Source organism: Myzus persicae, unplaced genomic scaffold (genome assembly GCF_001856785.1).
Source record: "Myzus persicae strain clone G006 unplaced genomic scaffold, MPER_G0061.0, whole genome shotgun sequence".
NCBI lineage: Eukaryota > Metazoa > Arthropoda > Insecta > Hemiptera > Aphididae > Myzus > Myzus persicae.
The window spans coordinates 116,928-143,957 of record NW_019103307.1 but is presented as its reverse complement, the minus strand read 5'-3'; the positions used below and the strand labels follow the sequence as shown (position 1 = coordinate 143,957).

The 27,030-nt window shown below is 31.5% G+C and overlaps 1 protein-coding gene across 7 annotated transcripts in view; it reads right to left on the bottom strand.

Moving 5' to 3' along the window:
- Nucleotides 1-27,030, bottom strand: part of LOC111034228 (heterogeneous nuclear ribonucleoprotein C-like 3) — a 122,641-nt gene that overhangs the window by 15,226 nt on the left and 80,385 nt on the right. For all 7 annotated transcript variants that reach the window (XM_022315344.1, XM_022315348.1, XM_022315343.1 and 4 more), the window contains 4 exons: nucleotides 18,766-18,844; nucleotides 9,833-9,850; nucleotides 1,573-1,802; nucleotides 668-814 (listed from right to left, as the gene is read on the bottom strand). In XM_022315344.1, the coding sequence (XP_022171036.1) occupies nucleotides 668-814; nucleotides 1,573-1,802; nucleotides 9,833-9,850; nucleotides 18,766-18,844 (474 nt within the window). The remainder of the gene's footprint in view (nucleotides 1-667; nucleotides 815-1,572; nucleotides 1,803-9,832; nucleotides 9,851-18,765; nucleotides 18,845-27,030) is intronic.

The window sequence follows — 27,030 nt, the reverse complement described above, 5'->3', positions numbered from 1 at the left end:
CCATTTTTTCTTTAAACACTTTTGTAATAATTGTTTAATATAATAATACTTACAAGCTATGCGTACGCCTTCTAGGTGTCGGAATATATATATTATTTAAATCAATTTTAATTAATTTTGCACGACGATTACAAGGCTTGACTTGACAACGACGACGTCGGAAAATTCGATATTTTTTTTATTTAATTAAGACAAAATGACATAGTAGTTGATTTCGACACATGGTAAGTTGCCACGTCTATACGGTCCTTTTTTAGGTGGTTGTAATTTTTTATAAGGTTGTTTATTTTATGGTGTTTACCGCTAGTAGGGCATTACGTATTTAGATCAGGCCTAGGAATGGCTGACTTCTATATTTAGGGCTGGTGCCAGGTATTCATCATTGCAGAGTCACGACATTATACGAGTAGTTTGCTGGCTGACATAGTATGTATTTAAAAATACGTAAATCTAAACTTGTGAACCGCTCTAATGCACTGACCCCGATAATGCATATTCTATTATAATAATATGTTAAAAAATATAAAGTCGTAACGAAAGTGAAGTTCTGATGTCACAAGGAGAGGGTTATAAATTATAATAGGGTGACACCGGACTGTTCAAGCTATTATTTGTACTTTATAACAGTGCCAGACAACAAATATTAATATTATCATAAAACATTTACTGTTATTGTTGTTGAAATTGGGCTTGACAGAGTTGTTACACTTGCAGGTGAACCTGAGTTTGCAGTATTCCTTCTTGTGATCCAATAGACCTTGTAGTTCGGTGAACATCTCGCGACAGTTGCCACATATCAGTATGTCTGGATTGCCTGCGTAAAATCAGTGGGTTAGTTGTACAGCCTTTGAGCTATATATAGTTAGTTATTAGTTATCACGTAGTACGTTTCGCTAGTTTGACCTGCCGACTTGATTTCGCTAGGCCATTTTAAACTAATAATATAATATACCTATTTAAATTTGTATCGGTCGCGCACTAAACACTATACCTATAGCCGAGAAAAAAAAATTAATCGAAAACCCAATAATGCGGATGAAATGTAGCATGTTTATTTCAAATATTATTTATTATTTCTTAATATTCTTTTATTTTTTATCTGTAGTTTCACTTGTTTTTGAATTTTTAAATTATTTTTTTTATTGTGAGGTTTATTTTATACAATGTTTATAATATTTTATTACTGTTTAATACAACACAATTCGGTATACATTACTAGTTAAGTATTCAGCATATATTTTAATAATAATCTAAAAAATACATCTATATTTCCTATAAATATTTCTACAAATCCTTGAAATGTATTGATATATTTTATAAAAAACACATATTATCAGATATTTAGGTATTTAATTCAAAACACATATCTACATTCAGACAAAAACTTAATATGCCTTTAATCTTTTTTAAAACCGTTTCCCATACTCGATATTATCTGATGAATATAAATAACTCAATTATTGATGACAGGTGCCGGGTCTGATTAAAATAAAATCGTTTCACTCGGGCATAGTGGGGGATTTCAGGACTTACACCATTTACAATAAATCATTATATTACTAGTCAACTCACTGTAGAGCTTGAGTTGGTCCGGCACGATGGCGTGATGCGACTGTTGCTGTAGACCTTGTCCAGCCGTCGGTTGACCGCTACCACAGCCTCCGTTCTGGTTACGGCCGCCCTTCACCGAGAACTGATGGCTGACTTTTTGGCGTTTTGAAGCCTTTGATCCACCACCATTGCAATTGTTGCCCGCCACAGCGGTTGGTGGTGATATCGTCGACGACGAAGCGGCGTAATAGCTATAAAACGTATGCAGAAACGCACGGAAAACCACGTACAAGATTAGAGGGTGTGTCAACAAATTATGTTTTCCGGCAGGTGTATAACACACTTGCAATATTAGACAAATACCTACAGTTTAGCTATTTTTTATAGAAAACTATATTTGTTGGAACGACTTTTTTCTCTTTTTTTCAGTAAGTTACTTCCATTCCGAACAAATCGATTACCCCTCCGCGGACGGGCCAATTATTACGGGGCCCGCGAACGCACAATGGGTTGTAATTCATCGGGTTTTCGAAATTGCACTCTGATATCACGTCTGCCCTACTGTTTTCCGGATCATAACTCTTAGGCCCATTAAAAACAATCCTCCTCCCCGCCTCTCAGAACGCGTTTATAACGCTCGCACCATATTGATTTAATTTCCCGTTTTATATTTTATACGTTTGTCGATTGAGCGAGTCTATATTATATTATGGGTATTATACACAAGAGATTCGCAATTTTCTTGCTGGTTTTTGACTTTTAATTTTTTTTTTTTAAATTAGATAAGCCTCACTCATCGTGACGCGTCAAACGCCTCAACGGCATTATAAACACACGCACTCGACCGGCAACAACCTATACCCTTTTCGAGAGGGTGGCGGGAACGGACAAACACTAAACCTTAATCCCGTCTCGTCGTTGCGCGTCGACGTGACGCGTGAATTTGCATTTTATGAAATATATATATCATTTTATATACATATTATATACCTGCAGTGGTCCGACATCATAATATAATAACACGTCCAAACTCGGGAGCTGCCACTGACACCGTTTTGATGCGACATGTTAAGTGCGCGCAGTCGACAGATTTTCGAATGATTTTTATTGGCAAAAGCACAACGCGAATATATTATGATGATGATATATAAACGCGTATTAATATTATATAGATATCGTAATATGTTGTATAAAGTAAATTCGCAACCGCATCATAAACACTGTTTTGCAATTAAGTCGCGACCGCTAACCGTTTGATGACAGTTTCCATTGGTAGGTATATGTTCACGACCAGTCGTGGAAAATACTTAAGCTATTTACGATGTATGCAAATGTATAATGTGCATATAATATTATGTTATTGAACGGTTTCGCAAAAAAAAAAAAATTAAGTATACAACTATAATACAAGTGTACAGCAAAAAATGTTGGTCCTCATTTGGAAATAGAAGTTGGTATCGCCCCAACACTATACACTACTCATAACTAATGGTACTGGAAATCTATGAGAATTCGCAAAATTATTTGAGAAACAGTCTTAGATACTCGTTTTCATAGCAAATTGCATGTCCTATTGAAGAAAAAATTGTTCACTACTTTTTTTCCCACAAATATTTGTTTTTTTTTTTGGGGGGGGGGGGAAAGGTTAAACTTCTCTAATCTCCCTACCATCAGTTATGTCTACATGCAAACGTCCAAACGAAAATAATAAGTACAACAATAATATTATGGAAACATATATATTATATAAACGCGTGTGCGAGTTGTCATTGTAATGCACAACTCGTGTCTCCACGAGGGCGCTGCGTCATGATTTCAATGTAAACGCGATAAATTGCGTAGATGTACAAGGTTTGACGACCCTGTAATAATCGCATAAGCATGTTCGAGTAATATTTTAAAAATGTCACACTCGTCCGCCACGATACTCGTCGTTTGGCGTAGACGCATAAAATGCGTGTAGAGTACGTATATAATAATAATAATAATAATAATAATAATATGGTTACTGCCAACCCTTTTCGAGAGACCGTACACACATGTATAACTATCCAAAATTTTCAATAAATTCTTGTACGGTTCATTACCACCCCCGCGCCAGTTTGGCTACAACTAAATTCCTCCAGAAATTCCATTCCTACATCGTTGAGCGTCGTTCACATGCGTGCAATATATATAATATAATATATTATATAACACATGTAATATATAATATAATATATTGTCTGAAAATTAAAGTGGAGAGCTAATATAACACGTTTTATTGTGCATACTTTTTCCCTTCCACTACAATATTATAGAAGACAATGCACGCGTTTCGTGTGGTGAACAAATTACGCGTACTAAAATACTCCGAAAGTACGTTATGTCAGTGTATTTTAAACACTATCTTGTCTGTTTCATACTCTTATACATGATGTACACAGGGATTATTTTAACAAGAAATACTTATCATCTCAAAAACTATTACTTATATAATGTTGAAAATATTTAATCATTACAAAACAACATTTTTGAAAACATGAAATTTTTAATTTATCGTCTTGTAAGATTTGTAGGTTTTTGAAAGACAGAATTCGTTTTTAATTTCATTCTTCGAAGCAGAATGTTTTTTTGAGAATTTTAATATAATATAAAAATCTATGTTTTTTGTAATGACTTAAAAGTATGTAAAAAAATATTTTCCAAAACTTAAAAATAGTTTTCCAGTTAATGAATGTTTCTGTTAAAATAACCAAGTATATAATATTATATAAACGATCGTTAAATTCATATTACGTAAGTTGCCCAAGACACTCATTTTAGTCATTTTCTCTGCCTATATTTGTAATATTTTGTTTTCTCTATTTAATTTAGAAAGAGTAACAGCAAAAAAATTTTTGAAACGAAGAAATTAAAATATTTATTGGTTTTTATCACAACGATTTTGTGCATTATTTAAGTTTTGGTAACGGTTACCGCAATTTGAAGTTATGTAAGTACATGAATTGAATCTCATTATCATTTTGATTAATTTAATTAAAAAATATAATGAATTTTTAACCAATTAAGTAATTTATTATCATGTACCAACGCATTTTTACTTTTTAGTTTAAAGTTTAGATTAAGTGTCGTTTGACGGCACGTGAATATTATTTTGTTATATACTTTATTCAGTAATCAGTTCAAAATGTTTGTAAAGTATACTTATACCGATTCAATATTTGGTGTATTTTAAAAATGACATTTTTAGAACGTGAGATGAAAAACATTGCATCAAAATTATTATTTTTTTTTTTTTTAACAATATTATCTTGGTATACGAAACTGTAGTAATTTTATTTTATTGTTTTTTGTAAAAACAAACGCCTTTTTTTTGTTACAGGACAGATCATAATAAATAAATCTATATAAAATACGGAAAAAACAGGAAAACTTGCAGGTTGCCCAATTTGTATAATATATAAACACAAAACTACTTAGATAAGTATCATGTACTATGTATCAGTGGTATCAATGTGTATTTTATATAATTATTATGATCACAAACCCGTCGACGCATTTACGCGACCGCTCCTCAATCCACACAGGCTTTTGAACAAATTCTATTATCGTCTTGTACACGCATACTGGTGCAGCGTGTATAGTCGTTAATAATTATGAAAGTTACGCGAGTTTTAGAGGGTAAATTTACTGACGAATTTGAAACGGTCCGCGGCTTCTGCAGATTCGGGACGGGCGGGAGGAAGACAAACGCACACATGCACACACACACACACGCACACCTGCACAGTACTACGAATACCCATACCTATAGTAACATATACTCGTGTGTACTGTGTACATACCGCACGTCGAGTGTCTGTGGGTGTGAGGCTGCAAGGGGTGTGGCGGGTACGCTAACGAACGTCGTTTATCTGGCTCGACAGTCCGTAACTAATGTAACATAATAGCTAGCCGGGGCGGCCGCTCGGTAAGGGATGTTGAGGGGGTGAAATTTTGCCATAATGTAGTCGCGACCGCTATACCATTGTCGTCGAATCCACCACATCCCTCCCACCTGCTTTCGCTTGTTTCCGAGTTAAACTTTTATCGCACAAGTTTTGCCGTCGACGCCGCCGCTGATCGGGTGCAAACTACACTCACAACACACACACACACAATGTGAAAAGTGACGTGTGAATATATTATACATATTATAGTACCTAACTATAGCTATGATAACATTTTTTTGATTTTTCGAAAATTGTAAAAAAAAACTTTGTTTGATAGCAGAGATAGTTAATGCGAAAATGTAGGTATTTCATCAAATATTAACAGTGTTATAATTTATAAGTACCTACATCAAATGTTATAGTTGACAAAATGTATATTATGTTTATGGTGTTCGAGTATTATATATACTAGCTGGTATTTAACTTGGTGTTTTTACATGAAGTACAACCTTTTAATTCACAAGTTACACTCCAAATCCACTAAATGATATTAACTCAACTCAAAGGGCTGTTTACTATTTAATGACAATATTGACATTATTATACTGTAAATCTGATAAACCAGTTAACACCAGAAATGTACCTATTACATTTTTCACTATCATTTAATTTTATAAAATATTTTAATAAACCCATAGGTAGGTACTTATGTCCAATAAAAATTAAATAACCTTATACAATATATTGTTAATAATTTTAATTTTTAATTTAATAATATTACAACAACCTTTGATATCAATTAGTTGTTTGCTATATTGCTTTCATCTTCATAAAACATTTAGTCAGGACTTATGATATAAATAATATGGTACATTTTTAAATTACAAAATTTGAAAATCACATTTAGGTGCCTTAGTGATTTTACATTTAATGCCATAAATATTTTAAGAAGGTGAACGAAATTACCAATTAGTTACAACTTACAGTGGCATTAACTGTAAAAATTTATTCACAGCAAGTTAGACACGAAACTTCGTTTAAAGAAATGTCTAGACTAATTAATGGTTTATAGGATGACTGTTATATATTTAGCACAGAAAAAAAATATTTTGGAATTTAAAATGCACTTACCAATCTTGTTCCAAGTTAAAGCCAATAAAGAATCCCATAATTTTCAAACACTTCAAAATTCTTATCCGCAAATCTGTGTACACTCGATCTTTTAATTGTTATAGAAGACTAATGATCAATTATTTTTGAATATAAATTGTATGCTTAAACAGGTGTTACAATATACCTACAATTTATTTTAATTTTGGACGTGTTCAAGTGATTAGACTATATTGCACTTAGGTAAACTTTAAAATGATGGTAATGAATTATAAAGCATTGATTATTAAAACAAAATGTTTATTTTTATGTCTAATATAGACCATAGTATTATATTTCGTTGAATTATTTAACATTTTATATTGTTACACTACACTATAGTCTAGAACTATTCGATTATTTATTTTATTATATTTAAGCTTAATAAACACAAAATGTATTATTTTTGTTATTATTTAGCTGGTACAACCATATTAAATAATGGAAATTTTGAACCATAACATGACCAAGTAAGTAAAGACGTAGGTAAGTAAGATAAACCAAGTATACAAATAGGTACACTATACATCCTTTTACAATCGTCAATATATTAACATTATTTTAATTTAATAATAACATTTTTTCACCTAAACACGCGCCAAGAATGTTAGCACCAACATTCAAGTACCTAAGTTTCCGAAACTTTAAAAAATAATAACCTTCTACGAGTTCAACATTTCCTTCACTACTATAGTATTATATTGTTCTTAAAAAATCTATAACGATACTGACATGTAGTAAATCTTAGTTTTTACTCATTATTTTTTCTAATATACAGATTAATGATTATATTACATTAGAGTGTGTTGCATAATCTATTCTACTCTCACGTTAAAAAAAGTGCAGCTTGTCAAATAGTATAGTCTTAGCGTATATCATATAACTAATACAAATAACCCAAAACTGGAAATTTTTATTTTGAATTTGAAATAATACGAATAGAAATAACCTGCCTTCTGAACTTGTTTTTAAATATAACGATAACATCATAAGAGTCAGCATTTTATATGACTTGCATTCTTTGGAATTTCGAGTATATATTATCCTTATCATAACTGATATGTGTGTATAATATACATTAGTATATTTTCTGTGTAATCACGATTTTGAGAAGCAAACCAATTTTTATAGACGTACATCACTTAACGTTTGACGGCTCATCTACCACAGTGCAGTTGTGTGTGTATAGGTACGGGTCGAAACAAAAAAATAAGAATAAAAATAAAAATTGAAAAACGACACCTTTTCCCGAAACCACCCTCTTCGCTTGAAGCGTATCGACTTCGATCCATTAGGGTCGTGACGGTACAAAGGCGAACGTCTTGAATTCAATTAAGTTTAAAATATAATGTCTCGTCAGCACTCCAAACGGAAAAGAGCGTTTTTGGGTTGTCTGTTTTGAATAATAGATTTCTATTATTTATTTATTTATTTTTTATTTCTTCTGTTGCGCCTCGAAATAGCTGTGTTCTCGTGCCCCGTATAATTCACTCTTTGCGTTCTCGCCTCCGCCGCAGCAACGATTTGCAAGCGAGAAATGCTGATGAAAATTCAACGTGTACAGTTTCATTCACGTTTTTGCATATTTACAGACTTCCGCGTTCATTGCACACCCTTAACGACCGCATTGTTCTTAGATCGCTTTCCCTCAACCACACAGGTTGCGCTGCATATTACCGCGTGGTATATATCTACGCTCACGCGTAGTACAGCCGTCACTGCTGTAGAAACTAGAAAGTTTAGAATTGAAAACATTTTCGAAATATTATGATATTAGGTAGGAGGTACGTCTAAAACGAATTAAAAACATCATACATGGCGTGCCGGACTGTCCTCGCTTTGTTCACGCCCAAGACACCGCGAAATCGAATTCCGAGTCTAATTGCAGACGAATATCTGTTAATGCGACTCTCCACATACCACAGTTCTTTAGTTGTAAGTCGTAACCATAGCGTATAATAATAATAATAATACCACTAGAGGTTAGAATAATGTCACAGACGCGAGTACCCTCGTCGTCATCCATCATATCGAACGAAAGAGAGAAACTCATAAATATTCAAAAGTTTTTCTTGGTCGACTTTTATGCTGACAGCCATACCGACCCCATCTCGACACACACACATACAACATATATAATATATACACGTACATACTAATATACATTATTAAACATCACGGTACGGGTTGTGGTGATATGTACACACTGCACTTGTGTGACAGCAATCAAACGACTTATTGCCAATTTTTCATCGCAACATTACCTAAAGTATTTGTTATTATTATTTTTCTCTCATTTTTCCCCTCGGCGTTTCGTTGTCGATAAACCAACTTACAGATGTATGCTTTATCATCGAAATTGACGTTTATATCATTACAGTGGCATCACAGCGATATTACTGCTGAACCTAATACTAATATTACGCATAGTAGCCCCAGCAGGTGAACTGGTGAATGATGAAGAGATGAACTATGTATATAGTCGAGATTGACACAGCGATTTTCTATAACACTGGAGGAGATCGCAAATGTATTTGATTTTTAAAAGATATATAGTATGGCATTGATTAACCTTAATGAAAATACCGATGTTCATACTAAAAGTGATGCAATACATCTCTGAAAAATCAGAATACGAGGAAAAAAATTTTTTTTTTATGCATGCATACATTAATATTACGAACGAAAATTCTCGCAAAATGTTTATTATTATTATCATTATCCCCGGTGTCCTCCTTCAATGTAATATTACAATGAAATAATTTTTTATTACTTAAAATGTTAGATTTCAATTTATGATCTTCATTATGGTACAAAAATCTTTTTATTTTCCTGAATAGCAAACAAGTCTCGTCAAAAGTTGATTTTCTTCGGGCGACAAAACGCAATATGAGAGGAAAAAAGTTGGTTGTGCGAGAAGAGTGCGTGGAGTTATTATTTTCGTCGTGATAAAAAGTTGCCTCCGGAGTATTTTAAACGGGTTTTCGAAAAAACGACCCCAGTAACAGAGTTACTATTTAAATTCACTGAAACTTATATTCGGTCTTTCGCTTTCTTTTTTATTTTTACTTAAACTTCAATTTTATCTCATCATCCGAACAGTAGTTTGGCTAGGGGAAAGCCGACACAACGGGGTAATCGATTTTTTTCAAACGGCAATACACACTGAAGTTATAATTTAGTTTTTTTGAAATGTAATATAAAATTATATATCCTACCTGTTGTAATAATATTCCCTGAAACAAAAAAAAACAACAATATAAAAACAAAATATTATCAGTTTACATGAACAATATATTATATTATATGCGTGCATTATATTATTGTTATTATATAAAATACAACAATATACATACAATGTTAATCGTATAAGAGACAAATTTGAATCATGTATGATAATATAGGAGCTAAACTACGTTAGTAAACATGATGGGGGGGGGGGGGATGACACATTTTAAACAATAGCTCTCTACACTCGAGAGAATAACCGTAATCGCAGTAAATTAAGCAGTGGGAAAAGATAGTCCATCGGGGATTATAGGTACTCCGAGTACCCTAAATTATAATATTATGCGCTTAAATTTGATGCAATATCCATATAATTAGTTTTTTAGGTATTAGAAATGTAATGTACCTACATACGTATTAGACATGACGTATTATATTATTAATACGAGAAAGGAATATCGGATGTTTGACTATAGTACAGAAATGGTACAAAATGTATGGTCACAATAAATGTATTTTATACACTGAAAATAAATGATGCATTATTTTTATTTTGATAAGGGAAATCGGTGTTGAAAAAAATAATAAAATATATCGGCTTGCACCGATTTTAACGCTGGTACCCAATACCATATAATAAAAACATCGAAGTGCTTTGAATAACTTAAAATAATATAAATCATAAGGAGAATTTCATACACATTTAAGTGTTGTAATTATTACTATAGTCTATATGTAGATATAATGGAATGCTTTAATTTGATATTTGTGACAACGTAACTGTTTTTGTTTAATAATATAATACAATATTACAATGTTTAACGCTATATACATTGTACTTATAAGTTATAGCTTAAGCCTGCTAAGTATTGTATTATGTAAGTATGATCGTATTGTATTTTTCTCTCAGAATTTTTCTCTCGATCCCATTTCGAAGTCATCGCTTTGTAAAAAAATGTGCTGTCTTATCACCAATAAAGCTCACTTTTCATTACCAAACCACTTCGCCGGTTTCGGGAGAGCTGGTCTCAGTTTTAGGGTTTTCTTTTTTCTATAATATAAGGATCAGACGCGGTGACAATATCGGAGCAAAAGCTTCGAGTTTTCCATTAAAAAAAATATTTATCGTCTAGCGAATTCCGGAGTTTCCACGAGCCACCCGGCACGTCTCACCACAACGTATATATAGAGTGCGAATCGCGTACGTGACCGGCCCCCGAGAGTGCGTACGATGGAGGCCACGACCATGAAAAAAACCATGACAAAATTGCACGTTGTACCGACACGCTTCGGGTCTGAAATTGAAAAGTGGGTGCAGCGTAATACATTTGTCATACTACCGTATTTAAGACATCTGCTCTTCACTCTCCCACACCTTTTCTACTTAGGTTATGCGTGCGACGTGCCAAAAATGGAGACCTTGCAGCAAACTGCAGGATCATAGAACGCAAAACCGAAATCGAACATTTTAGACGGTCGAGGGTGACAACTCGGGTCGTATTATTATTATTATTATTATTATTAGTGTTGTTATAATAAGCGTTATTACGTGATATTTGACGAAACTCTCTGCGTAAGCATGTTTGCGTTAATTATCTGTAAGGCTGTGACGGTGGACGAGTGGTACGACAATTATACTATATATATATATTATGTTTTGAATGTATCTTAAGGGGGTGGGTTCTGCGGTCACAAAAAACACCGTCTCTGAAGACGACTAAGACGCGACAGTCGATGAGTGTCGAAGTTGCTCGCATGGGCCGCACTCGTGATGTTTGAACGGGTAAACAAAAACCACCTGTGCACAACTCCTAAAACCCTACGCCGTCCTGTCGCCAACGATGATTCTCCTCGTCCAAGCCCGGCCTCGCGCCTATACAACCCCCGTACTCTCAAGTTATTACATTATAAGGTCTCAACGGTATATTTTCTGTATTTACTGTACGAATATATATAAATGTATACGCAGACGTGGCTGCAGTGCACGGTGTGAGTAGGTTTCGGTGTTGTCGTTGCAGCGGCAGTTCTGTCAACAAGAAAGGATAGACCTGCTTAGGGCAGATAAGGCGCCAAAATATTCCTCACCGTTTTAATGAACACAACCCTTCGTCTTTAAAGGGTGGGGGTGTCTGTGTATGTACACACCTGGTACCGCCACCGGCGGGGAGCCTTGAAGGATGTAATAGAAATTAACGAGTGTCGTTTATCGTTTCAAAGGTGTGCGTATATAATATATATGTATAATATCATCTACCATAAGTAAGGCAATTTTCTTTTTATAAGTATTATAAATTTCTTTGTCGTGATTAATAAAAATAACTCAGACATTTTTTTTTCATCGATATCCCATTTTTGCTCCTTTGAGAGACGAACAATTATGTCTTCGGAAACCTTATGTGAACAACGAAAAAAAAATTTATAGTAATATAGGAACATTATATTATAATCAAGGAAATCTGGCGTTTTAAATGCTTATACCTGATCGCTATATTATATTATGAAACACATAGAGTCGCAATAACAGCAAACGCGTAATTCAAACGATGTAATTGATGGGAGCAATCGATTCGACGGCGAACGTGGTAAGAATAAATTATGAATAAAGGGAAATGGTTTTTAAAATTTTTATAAGTTTGAATGAAATGAAACTAGGGTGTGATAAAGGCTGCGCAGTAGATATAAAAGAGTATTAAGGAAATATGCGAGTGTGGAATAATATACATAAAATATTCAAAGGCGGAAAAAAATATATTTATATTTGAATTGCTGGATAATGAAATTTCTTTGTTACGAAAAAAAACAATGGAATATTAAAATAGTCGGAGAAAATTAAAGGAAACTTATATTGTCTTGACTGTGGTGAAATGGCGATGAAGAGAATCATCAGTGTATCAGCATAATTGATAATATAATACATAGGTAATATCAATAGAAACAGGAAATGGTAAGAATCTAACATAATTTCGAATGGTATAAACGTTTGCAAGACTTGTATTTGATGAACATTATAATATATTATATTATGTTTTCCTCAAAATTCTAAAGATATTGTTATTGTCACACACAGACTCTTATAGAAAATTGTAATTGTAAATTTTTTATTGTAGAAACATTACGAAATATTATAACGAAGAGAAAAAAAATTTTATACCATCATTATAATATTGTAGACATATAATAAAATAGCTGGAGCGTTAGGTACAGACTACGGATAGTATGGTTGGGTTCAGCGCAGATGTTATAGAAATAATGTGAGCTTTGGGAATTTGTAAAGCTAATAAAGGATGCGAAAGAAGTAAAAACCAAAAATTATAGGTACAATAATATATTAAATATTATAATGCGTGTATTCCCCATTTAGCAGAATTGAGAAAAAAGTAATGGTTCTTCAATGATTAACGTTCGTCCAGATTTCTGTATTATAGTGATGACACGAAATAAATAATTGTGAATACAATAAATTAATATTATATCGATCATAAAAAAAGTATTTCACACACCGAGGGACCAATGTGCATCGTAAAAATAATTTCACCATTTGGTAAATTTAAATAAAGCTATACTCAGCGGTCAACCACACCATTTCTGATTTTAAATAAATAACAACAATCAATGTATTTATAGAAACATAAATTAAGCAAGTACTTTAAATTATCAATCAAATATTTTTATAATTAGCAAACATTGTATTTGCTACTCGTTAGTGCTAAGTGTTAATGTTTAGTATTGTATTCAATTATTAATCATCACAATTAAAACACATAGTATTTTAACATTGTGTTTAACATCCATTTGTATCATCTATTATGATTGTTTAATTATTTTTATCAATTTATTAGGTATTCTTATTGTTTTTATACAAATTGATTCTGTTAACCAATTCGATTGTCGTAATAAATATTATGGTTAAAAAAATGTAATTTTTTATTAAATATACATTACGTTTAAAGATAACGGATACTAATTACTTTTTTTTGTTATTATTATTTTTTTTTTTAATTATTGAACATAAACTTCCTTTATTTTTTATAAGTTTAAAATGCATATTATATTATTATATGGACCAAAAGTGCAGACATTTTCTAAAAAAAACATCAGGCTTAAATTTTTACAAGGTGAATCAGATGAAAATAATAATATTTAACAAAAACAGATTATACTTTTATGAAGTTCAAAAAGAACATTTGTATGCATCATATTTATGTATTTATTACTTACAATTTATATATTTTTTTGTTAAATATATACGTTTAATTCTCAAATTTTAATTTTATTCAGTTATGTTACGACTTATATAGTTCTATATTAGAATATTATTAAGGTAATAAAATGAGTTTATTTTAATTTAATTTATTGTGTCCCCAGGATTTTAGTGTCGAAAATAATATAAAAATCAGCTTGAGAGAAAATGTGAATAATTAAATAACAATAACTTAATATTTATTATTAATGTGTACTAATAACACATTTATATTTTTTAAATTTCAATAATTTCAATAAATAATGTTAAAAAAGATTATATTTATGTATTTAACATTGAAATATTCTGATAAATAATGACGCATAGAATTTAACTTGACTTAATACATTATATCATACAATTAAATGAAATATTTGTATTGTAAATATTTGAAATCTTTTAAGGAAATTCAATTAGAGTTGGGGTTTTGTGATTTTAATAAGTTAACATTAAAATATATGTTTTGTTTACATTACACAATTAGGAAAAAAAAATTGTATAAGAGTATAAAGTTTAAGAGTATAAGTTTGACAGATCATCAAATGATATTATGTGTACATGTATATAGTTTGAAAACCCAACGAGAAATCGAGATGGTATTGAGGTTTTCTTTAAAACTTCTATACACTTGAGTATTTGTTAAAAAAATCATCGAGGAAACTTTGGCTTTATTTATTCGTTATTTGCAGTATTTTAATAATACGTTTCTTCAGTATAGAATGTATAGATAGTTTACTAATGTGTTTGGCTCACCATTGTGCAAATGACCTTTTGATGACAACTAGTAATTTTGATGAGAAAGTCGTAAATAAGTTTATAAGAGTTTCTTAAAATAGATTTAAAAACAATAAAAATCTATAAAACGATTGATATATGAGCTTGGAGGCAGTGATCAGTATTGCTTATTAATTCATTATACATAAATGATAAATAATATAATAATAATAATACGGTTAGGTAGTACGAATTTGTTAATAATTTCCATCGACCTTCTAATGTTATCTCATAGTTAAAATTTAAATCCACCACCACTACGGCACACCGGCAATAAAATATAATATTCCGGAAAATTCTCACTTGGAATAAAATTCAGTTATCCACCTCGGTTTCCGTTGCCGGTGTGGTGATTTTTTTTTTAGAGTTCCAGTCTTTCAGACTAGAACAAAAAAAGAAGGACGATGAATGAATTAAAAATCCCCCGGCACATGGTCTCGTGGGAAATCACAGTTGCCCTCAAAAATCCTGTTTTTTTTTTAATTTCATTTTGGAGGTTGGTTTTATCTTTGCTACATTATTTACCTATGGAATTTTGCTTCGCTAAAAACGCGCAATATACCCACACAATACCAGCGTAGTAATTACCCCGTGTAATGACACCCAACCCTCTTTATTTTTTTTTTAATACAATTTGGACTTTATCTGAAATTGAATACACTGCACAGTCATCAACGAATGAACGGGGTTTTTCCACAAGGAGTTATCTGACCGCCAAATTATGTACAAATATCACGAGTACAAAAAAAGCCATGTTTTTTTGCAGCTCTACGACACCACGATGCGAATATTATTTTGAAATATTTTGAGAGAGGGTCTAGAAAAAGGTATTTGCAACAATAATTTTCATTGTTGCTAAAGTAATAAAATTGAACAATTCCAAAAATCTAATCTTACGATAACGATATTTTACTCTGAAATTATGTGTTATTATAAATAGTTCTATTGTAACATAACTTAATATATAATCTTAAGTTCAATACATTTTTTTAATATTTTCTTATAGAAAAATAATTTAAATAAATGAATAGTTACCCAATCTGTTAAAATTATAAATTAATGAGTTTAACACATGAGTTTATGATATATAATACATTATATTGTAATACAATATATATATTTAAAGAGAAAGACTCTTCATTAAAACGTTTCAATAACTATAGTTATTGAATTGATTAGCTACACTGAAAAGTTATTATCACTGGCAATTTCCAAAGGACGAAAAGTCTATTATAACTTTTGCCGTCGATATCATCAAGCAGCTTCTACGATGACCCGAGAAATGAAATTTTCATTAAATATAATATTTCAATAACAAAAATATACTATAGAAGGATGTGTTTTCAAAGTATGTATATTGTTTGCTAGAGATAATAATTTTTCTCAGGGTCAACCATAATCGAGTGGTTGAAATAAAGTTGAGCGTATATTAAAAATAAATTAAACCTGTCTGTATAAAAAAGTATTATTATTGGAACATTCTTGACAAGAGTACGTTAAAAAACGATGTACCCACAATAACATGTGTCGTAAAAATATTATACATGTTGCAATTTAAATATGAAATCAAATTCAACTGAGGAAAATGAAATTTTATATTATTGTAATTTCGGTAAGCAATATCAAAAAAGGAGGAGTATAGAAACAATGACACATGAGATATTTACATGGAAATAGAGTATAAATTATATTGTATACCTATAGTTAATTCAGACATAAATGTTCTTTCGCTAGTTCTAAATAAATAATAATACAGGATAAAAGTTTAAACAAGTTCAACCCTAAATTTAGCGACACGTCGTTAGTGGCAGTGTATTTTGTCATTATATCGAACATACAGAATGAAATTTAATTAAAACTACATTCGGCGATGGACCAAAAAAATAAAATAGTAATAATAATAAATTGTTTGTTCTTTGTGGTAATGGAACTCCATAATACGTATATTTAATATATTTTGTTGATGAGTTTATAGCTGTATGATAAAACATTATGAAATGTAAAACTTATAAAACGTGGACAAGAGTTTTTTACTTAAAATTAAGTATTTGGCGACCTTTACCAATTACCAGTTTCAGGTAAATATAGGAACCTACACAATATTATCTAATATTCAAAGTATAGCTATATTGATTGAAGTTAATAGTTGATAATTGTGTTTATTATTTATTTTAAATAATTGCGATGTACTGTGATATAATTTTACTATTTATATGAATTTTAGTTTCTGAAGTATCCTTACCAAGGAATGTATTGATTTTACAATAATAATGTGTTTTTAGTTCCAAGTTAGTTTTATCTGTTATTGTAATTCCGACTATTCCGAGTAGAAGGTTGGAGGAGTACTCAAATAGTTAAATAACCACCTTTTTTATTATAGAGTCGACTTTTGCCATTAATAGTTTTAATTCTTATAACTCATCATTTTGAAAATTTAGCGTTTATTTTAATAATTTTGACTATAGAAGTGTAGAAACTCGAAAATGTAATAGGTTATAGGTACAATAATCATACATATTATAAGTTCGAACTCATAAACATTTTATGCTATTATAGGACATCCATAATATTCAAGAAAACCAAAAGTTGTAAGTTTTTTAAAGCATTATGTGTACTGTGTACATATCCTTAATAAAGTCTTACCATTTTAAATATTGTAAAATTATAAGATCTTTATGAACTGGAATCTGCATTGTATACATAAGCTAACAACGTAGTATAGTATTAACTATTAATGTTTGTAAAGATTTTGAAACAATTCATTAATTTATTATAAGTAAACATGCATTTACACACTAAGTTTTTTCTCAATAAAAGAGACTCGTTATTTGGTTTATTTAATAAGAAGTATATCAAATAATTAAATTGTTCGAATTTGGCATTTACTGTCTTACTCTTTTGAAGGCCCCCTCCATCTCCTCGCGATCCGCATTTATATGAATACAAATTCCTCCATACCAAGACATTCTGATTCCCTAATATATCATTAAGTTTTTCGCGAATACCCATCACCAGCCTACGTCACGATGCAAACAGCGTGCATTTGTTCCGAGTCGGTGTAAAGACATAATATTTTAATATCGTGATGCATATTTTTCCATTACCTTTCTATATGTAGGTTATGTAGTGTATACCTTCTAAGTCACATATCACCATCGCCAAACATACATAATATTATACTTTTACGTATATGCGTACCTACGTTACACGCCTCATTGATGTTTGCTGATCGTTTGCAGACTTATATGAGTCTGTGTGCGCGAAACAAATGAAAAGAATGATCAAATTATATTATTATTGCGTTGGACTGGGTACGCCGGCGAGGTCCCGCGAAGATTGCTGTTGGTCTCCGATTTATAATGTGGATCACGGATCGCAGCGGTCCCAGCGGACAGAACCCTCGCGTTTCGATACGTCGGATATCCGGTATAATATTTCGCCGGGTTTATTACGACGTCGAATTTGAAGCAGGTACATATGTGTGTGTATGTGTGTGTGTGTGTGTGTGTGTGTGTGTGTGTGTGCGTAGGTCGATAAGCTATTATATCTAGGGTATAACTCCGCCGAGAACGAGGGTACTAATAAAATATCGTAGAAAAATTGGCCAACTTTTGTTATTGTTGTTCAGTGGGTACAACGAGGGCGAGGAGCGCACGCGAGAAATTTATATGGCCCGTGATTGGGTTAGGGAAACACTATTGTCGACGGAAACCACCTCGCGGTCTATGTAATAATATATTGTGAGCGGGTTAGGTATATAACGGTCGTAATAATAACATAATATATAAATATATAACATCATGGCACCGCGTGGATTGACGGATGAGAAGGAAATGGATGAGGACGAAAATATATTATAGAGGAATATAATAATAATAAAACGGACAAAAAACAAATTACTTTACTTACCAATCGTTTCCAGTTTTCGATAAGTTTTGCCTTTTCCTACCGGTCTGATGCGGTTTCGGTTCGGCCACTAGGTTTACGTCTGAAAAAAAATCGTGAAACAGACACAAAAATATATATAAGTCTGTCTCAAAAACACGGTTTGGTGTGCAAAAGTCAAAAAGACTCGGTCATTTAATGAGTATTGAGGAAAAAAATCGCAAAACAATAACAAAACAAATATGTGCATATTCGGAATGTGAAACAGTGCGAGGTACAAAATAAAAAATAAATAAACTTCGTTGTTGCTGCATTTATTATTATTATACACGTGCGTATGTTATACCAAAATAGGTTCTACATAATATGAAAAATCCAATTCATTTGTCTACACAACAGCTATAAATGTGTATAGAGTATACTTTGATGTCGATAGTAATATTATCAAAAAGAAAATCGTTATCGACTTAGCGTATTAGATCAAAAATAATTTTGAAATGTAAATGGATCTAACTCACAACGAATAAGATTGTATTTTCAAGTGTCCCTTTATATAAAATATACCTATTTCGATTCATTGGACCAAATTTCTAATTTTAGTTATGGTATATACTAGTATACTATGTACTAGAGTTGACCAACCACGGCAGATGATAATTAATAAATAACAATTTAAAAAAGATTTCATTCAAACGTACCTATATAAAATAAATATAAACTAATATCGTACAGTTTTTAAACGTCGGCCGTCAAAGGTCGATCATAACGCAATAATAGTTTGTCGGTGATGGATATATTATTATATTCTACTGAATCTAAAAACCACATACTTAAGAAAAAATATAAAACAAAACCACATCCTTGAAGTAGTATAAACTATAAAACCAAATACTTCTTTAAGGTTGTTGTATCCAAAAATCCGAAAATATTATAATTACTTAAGATTGTATATTATATTTTTTTTTTAATGTAAAAGATAATATAATTTTATTTAGAGAAAAGATATAAAATAAATTGCTAATTTATAGTAGTCATCATATTAATTGAGTAATTACATTATAATTCTATATTTTTTTTTATATAATTTGTTATATATACTAAAAATATCGTCCTACTTGTAAACAGAAGTAGGTTTTTTTCTTTAGGGTGGTAAAAATATCACAAATTCATTTTATCAATCTTTTCGGTCAACTTGGAAAAAGTGTTCTAAGTTTAGATTATTTTAGTCTGTAGATTAAAAATAGTATGTGGTATTTGAGCTAATAATGTGTGTGGTTTTTGTCCATCAACCTTTTTGGAGTTGAAATCATAAGTACCGCACTCTTAAGATTTCGATTTTTGGATACGACTGGATATTCTTAACTTACTATCTTAAGTCAACATCAAATTTTGAGTCCAAAAAGCCAACGTCGAAAAACTAATTATAATATATTTTAATGCATACACTTGTGACCAACATATCGTCTAAAAGGAGTTTTATGCAAATTTCAGCTACCTATAATATGTTAAATTCATCATCACAAAACTTACCTACTTTAATTGATTATATAATAATGACACCGACAAGATTCTTAGCCATCCTGACACATTTTATCTCCAAAAATAGTTTTATTTTTTCCTATTTACAAATTACAATTATTATTATTTTATACTTAAATATAAGTCTACCCATACACAAATATATGATAATAATCCTAGCCAAAGATTACAATCTCGTAATCCCCCTTAGGAGCTAGCACAAAAATTAATAAAGGAAAGCTTTCACCTTAACTCCAAATGGACTGATGAATGGAGCCTAAGTATCTTGAAAAAAATTACGTTGTTGAACAAACAACAGAAAAGAATACCGGCCCCATTGATGGGAACTATCTCGGACGGGTGACCCTAAATAAACTTAAGACTGTTCACAGAAATATAGGGAAAAAGTGAAGACTTGGAGATACACCACAATGCGACTGTGGACATGATATACAGACAGCCATTGACAATTTGGAATAATGTCTAGTATGCAACATACAATACGGTATGAAACACCTCCATAAGGTCAAAGTAGCGGCAACAAATACATTTTTTAACTAATCTGGACATCAGAATTTAGGTTAATGCAAATACAATCAAATCTTCCCTTATCATTAATCAACCATGTTATTTATGCATTTAATCTTATCAGTTTATATATCTATATATTTTTTATGGCATCGACTGTGTATTAATTAGCTGGTTTTTACTGTGGGAGAGGCTTTGTCACTAAGAACTCCGCTGGTCACCCATCTGGTAACTAGTGACACCGGCCGGTGCTGGCTCAGAAGACGTTTGTAACTGAATCAAAACACAGCTATACACCAAGCCACATATCTATATTTTATATTGTATCAATTTATATCTTTTATTATATTATTTACTAATATTCTATGTTGTTAGGGTTTAATACAAGCCGTACTATAAAAAAAAAAATAATTTTATAATATTCGTAGGCCGAAGTTTTCAACATTATGTCACATTATAAAAATTGTATACACTTGCAAGGTAAACTGTGATATTGTTACAGCATGTGGGTTGTGGGTACAACTATGCCATAATCCACTGCCTGCACCTACATAACAACTTTTACACTCGTAAAAGGCACATTACTACGCTTGACAGACGTTGATGTTTTACAGGTCATCGTTTAAAATGATAAAAAATAATTCAGAGAAAAAAATCTTCTATTAAATTAGTCTGAATGTCTGATGGCGGCTGGAAGATTGAAATGTACGACCGAAATAGCGAGGCGGGATATCGTAAAAATTATTTAACGTTGTAATAAATTCTTGCCAGCTATTATTATGAGGTATTTAAAGTTCTTATATAATATATATATATGTATGTATATATATGTGTGTGTATATAGTATATGTATATTTTATGAGCTGGTATTTATTGAAACAAAAGAATATTATACACGATACATAATGCGGAAAAAACGAAGTGGGCATTGACAGAAAAAATTTCAAAGGTTGCTAGGGTTTTCATTATAAGCCTTCGGTAATAATGCGGGAAAAAAGAAATTAAAATTAGGGAGTCGACATACAATTTTACATCTCGTTCTGATAACGCTTTGAACCGCATGCGGACTCTAAACAGTATACGTAATTGTAAATTCAAGCGTCTGTTAAACCCATTTAAATACAAGTGCAACAAATCCCTTTTCACAGTGTCCTCCTGCAAGAGACAGGACAACATCAAAGTGTATTTTTTATTTTTAAATACCCTTGGAACCGTAATTAAAATGTACATGTTTTTCCATTAATATTCATTTTTATTTTAATTAAGTAAACAACCGAATAAAAAACTAACGACGACACCGCGTTATACATTTTTGTAACGATGTACGACAGAGTTTGAGAAACAACAGTCGAACACGTGATTTTTTTTATACAAACATATTATAAAAGTATAATATAATCGTTTTACTCTACCCAGCAAAACGTACAATCTAAAAAGAAACAGTGTTCACTAATTGGCACTCAATTGAACGTTTATATACCGAGAGTCACGGTTATCTTTTTTTAAGAACAAAACATACTTAGTTTCGACAATATATAATACCATACATACCTTCTATAATATAAGTGTTCCTTTTGAGCTTACAATTTTAAATCTATACGAATCTGCTTCATTATGTAATTGTATGTAAAAAGTACATTTTTATGGAATCCATTTCCTTAGGATGTACCTAATCGTATAGTTATGAAATAACAGACTATTCATGCAACTTTAAACGTTATATCATTGTCATTAATATATTCCACCGTATACTGTATAATATTCTTATTTTTGAAGTAAAACTTCTTTACGGAAGGTACAACACTACAACGCCGAAAAATGTGTGATGAAATTATGCTCACGACACGAAATTGTCGGTGGTACCAACCAAATAGGAAAAATTATTTTATTTTTCTCGAAATAGTCACTCTAAGCGTATTCCATTTGATTGCTATGGATATTTATATTTTTACTATTATTATCTATTTAGATACCTAGATATTTACTATTTGATAATTTGTCTATAACTTGAATAGTGAGACAGAGTTGTTTTCATATATACTGTAAGTGAATTCAATTTATATACATATATAATAATAATATACATACATACATAGCCATATATTATTACTATTATTTTTAGTATTATTATCTATTTAGATATTTAAATATTTAATAATTATGTAATATGTTATAATATTATGTGTATAAGAAATAATTATCAGTAAAATCCTATCAGTTCATATAAGTCTTTGTTGCGAGATTCTTTATTTTTAGAAAAGCACAGATATCACTAAAAAAATACTAAGTAGTTTTACTTCGACCGCGCGTGCATGATTAAGCATAGCAAGTTATGTGTGACGTATAGTTTAATGAAAAAACGTTATTTACGCGCAAAACATTTGAGATATTTTATTATGATCAATGTTATCCATATTCTCAGTAGTCAACGAAAATTCAATTTTACCAATAGTGTACGTTTACCGAAGTCGCTGTAAGATTTAAAAGCTTCATTACAGTTCTTCGATGGTACTATACAATATATTATATGGAATATATATATTGTTAGTTTGCAATTGAACAAACAGAAATATAATCGAATGTACGCTGAATGTATACATGTAAAGAAAAACAGCAACCGGAAAATTAAGACAACCAGAAAAAACGGAAATTGATGGAAAACGAAAAAAACTAACTGTACTAAGAGTGCATACTATATATTATAATACCTAGGTATATGTGTATTTTTCGTATTTATAGGTTAACAGTATTTCGTGAACAAAACGTATATTTCTAACCGAAAATAAGTTTAAAATATAATAATATTATACCACTTGTATAAGACTTTATCAGGATCTGCGAAACGAAAATCCATCATTTTATTTCTACGAAACTGATTTAATGAATAGTGTATATTCTAGTTACGTGCCATAGTTGAACGATTTACTATTTATAGTGTTTTGTGAAAACATTTTATATTTTTCCACAAAAATACTTGATACAAATTAAAGTAATCAATAACTAGGTAGTTTAAAATGTAAAAAATATTTAGTAAACTGTATTGTTTGCATTGTTATCGCACGCGCTCTGATTGAATTCTGAACCTATAAAACATTTCGTTCGCGGACATTAACTCCCGCATTATAGGTACGATATTTATCGCATATATACATTATACCTACGTGATTTATGACTTATAAGAATATATTGCAAATGTCGTTTGACACACATGATTTGTTGCAGCGTGTCACCCCCTACCCACCTAAAATTCACAGGTCTTAAATTAAGTGCAGTACATTAGTTTTCAATAAACACGCGTGTATCGGTCATAATGGTCATATTATTTTTGACCTTTCAGAGGTGTACATAGTTTCACTTCTAAACTGTCGGCATAAGCTCCTCAGTTCCTTTTAAACAGGTGACGTCTCCTCGGCAGACAGAGGAGATCGGAACAAATATAAAAATCCGAGCGATAAAAGGAACGAACAAACAACGAACCCGTTTTCCCCTCATTTCTTCCTCTTGTTTTGTTTTGTTTTTTTGATTTTCCTCGTTCTCGTTATTCGTAGATTGACGTTTTTGTTTCTTAACGATTTTACCTGGAGGCATTAAACGAGATGTCAGTGCCAGAGATCACTATATATATATTTATTATATTACTCGGGGAAAACATCCGAGAAATTGTATTTCGTTTGTTTTGTCCGGTTGTTCAATTAAAAACATCCACGATGCGCCTTTTATGTACACTTCTGAGCATACCTCTGCGGAACTTCCGTAATTTACTCTGTGAATACTGCTGTTTAATAAAATTATTTCTCGGTTATGTTGAGGGGGGCTGAAGGGCTAAAGATTATTGTGACTTTTGCTGCAGGAGGATATCGTGTAAGGGACGCATTGTCAGCAAAAGTAAGTAGTTTCGTTACAACGCTTAAACGATTTTTAAAAAGATTACGTAGGTACTTATTTCAGTTCTCATTTATGTGTGTATGATATTTTCTTTAACATTTTGTTTGTGCTTTTATTTATGGTTTTATGAAACATTGAAACTACTGTTATATTATAATATATGTCTATAATATAGAATGCATAAAGCTGCTATTTTGTTATGCGACAAACATAGCAAATTTAAATGTTCCAAAATTGACAAGTGCTCAATTAATTAAATTTTTCCTTTGCTATATTACTCATGGTCGTTGTTAAGGGTAGGCAGCATTTTCTAGGGCCTCGTGCTTGTAGGGGCTTCGAAATTCTCACTTTATTTTATAGTAAAATATTATTCAAAATTATTACATTTTGTTAATTTTTGTATTCATATATTTTTTTGAATTGATTGATTGTACAATGTACATTTGTATGAAGAAAATTATTATGCTGTTGAATTTCAATTTATATTGAGAATTACTATCATAAAAGTTTGCTAAGCTATTATGTTGTGGGTTAATTGTTGTTTTACCATCTGCTAATAATATGAGGTGATTTTCGATCGATATTTTCGAACTGATTCATAATAGTTAGTGGAAATAAAAATCTATGTGAAGATTACTATTAAGTGTGAATATAATATATTAGGTTTATAAAGTCGACCATTTTAATATATAGATAATAATATTGTATTATATAATTAAACTTATGCGAGTGAAAACGGTGATAGTATAATTGACAATATATTGTCGGTAGCCGAACTCGGAAGGTCATTCTGCGAAAGGATTAATTGCCGTACGTGCAGTTGTTTGGGGGTGGTACATTTTTCCTGTTCTGCTGGACTGCAGCTGTAGCGAAGGGATGACGGTCATCGTATATAACAGAGGATGTCCCGCACACCGCGCCAGTTTCCCGCGAACGGTCGTCGGCGCGTTGACTCGCAATTGCAAAGGCTGACCTGTATCGCGTTCATATAATATTATTATGTGTATGTATATAAAATATAATGTATGACACAAAAATACCGAGAGTAGCTCTCCAAATCCATGACGTATATTATTCTCTGGACGTGACTTTATTTTTATTTATTCGTATTAATACCAACGCGTAGAACGATATTATTATTATTATTATTATTATTATTATTGTAAAACCGTTGTCAACACCCATTGCCGTCTGCTGTAATAAAACCCTTTTTTTTCATTTTTAATGCGTAACACGCGACACTCGACGACGTGTCAAATAAAATGTACGACATTTCATTTTTTTTTACAACACGTGATACGCCGAAATGAATATCATCGTGATACTTTTCTACAAGTTACATAAAAGAGTAGTGTATTATATTATAGGCTTTGGTTTTGGGCCATGGACGATATTTATCTTTCATTTTCCTATTTCTGCTTTATTTTCTATCAGCTATCCAAATTTTTTTTTTATCCAAAACATTCAAAACAACTAGATTACTGTGAACCAATTCACTTAACCCATTACTATATTTAGTATAGAACTGTTCGGTGCAGACAAATAAATGGTATTATTCGATAATAGGTATACATATTATTATAATTTATAGTACATTATTGTATTTAGTGGTAAATAATCGGGGTAAAAAATAATAACGATATTGTATCATATTGTGATCAATCTACAAATAATTTAATACCACGATAATGCGTATTATACATTTATACTCTTCACATGATACGTCATATTACCAGAGACATGAAAATGCACTTGCATTTCTTGTGCATCATTGAATTAGCATACGTAATATAACAATAGGTACATAATAATATAATTATTATGTTTTCAATATTGCATAAATTAACCCATTACAAACATAGTTATTAATATATCGTCCGCGACAGTGGTTCACGAAATATTATATTGATAATCGTCGTATAATATTCATGATCGTTACGATGACATCGACTTGGACAGTGAGTTATGGTGTAGGAGGGGACTGTGCCAAAGTGGTATGATGAGTACGGAAACAGTAAGAGTAGAAGGAAAAACATTATATATATATATATATGGGTATAGAGTACGCGATTCAAAAGTTTTCGGGTAGACGTCGATCAACTACAAAAGTTTCCACCGGACCGGCTTGCGCGCGACCGTGGCTTGGGGAACGACGAAGATCCGCGGCGGCTTTTAGACTGTATATTTGCCGCCACGACTGCAATGGTCCTCACTCGTCCTCCACCGCCCCCATACAACCCCCTAACATTCGCCCCCACCAAGCCCCCCTCGCCATTCTCCATCATTACGTCGACATTATTCAAAGTCGTAAACCACCGGGTGCCGCGGAAACCATTAATGAATAAAGTGTCATAACTC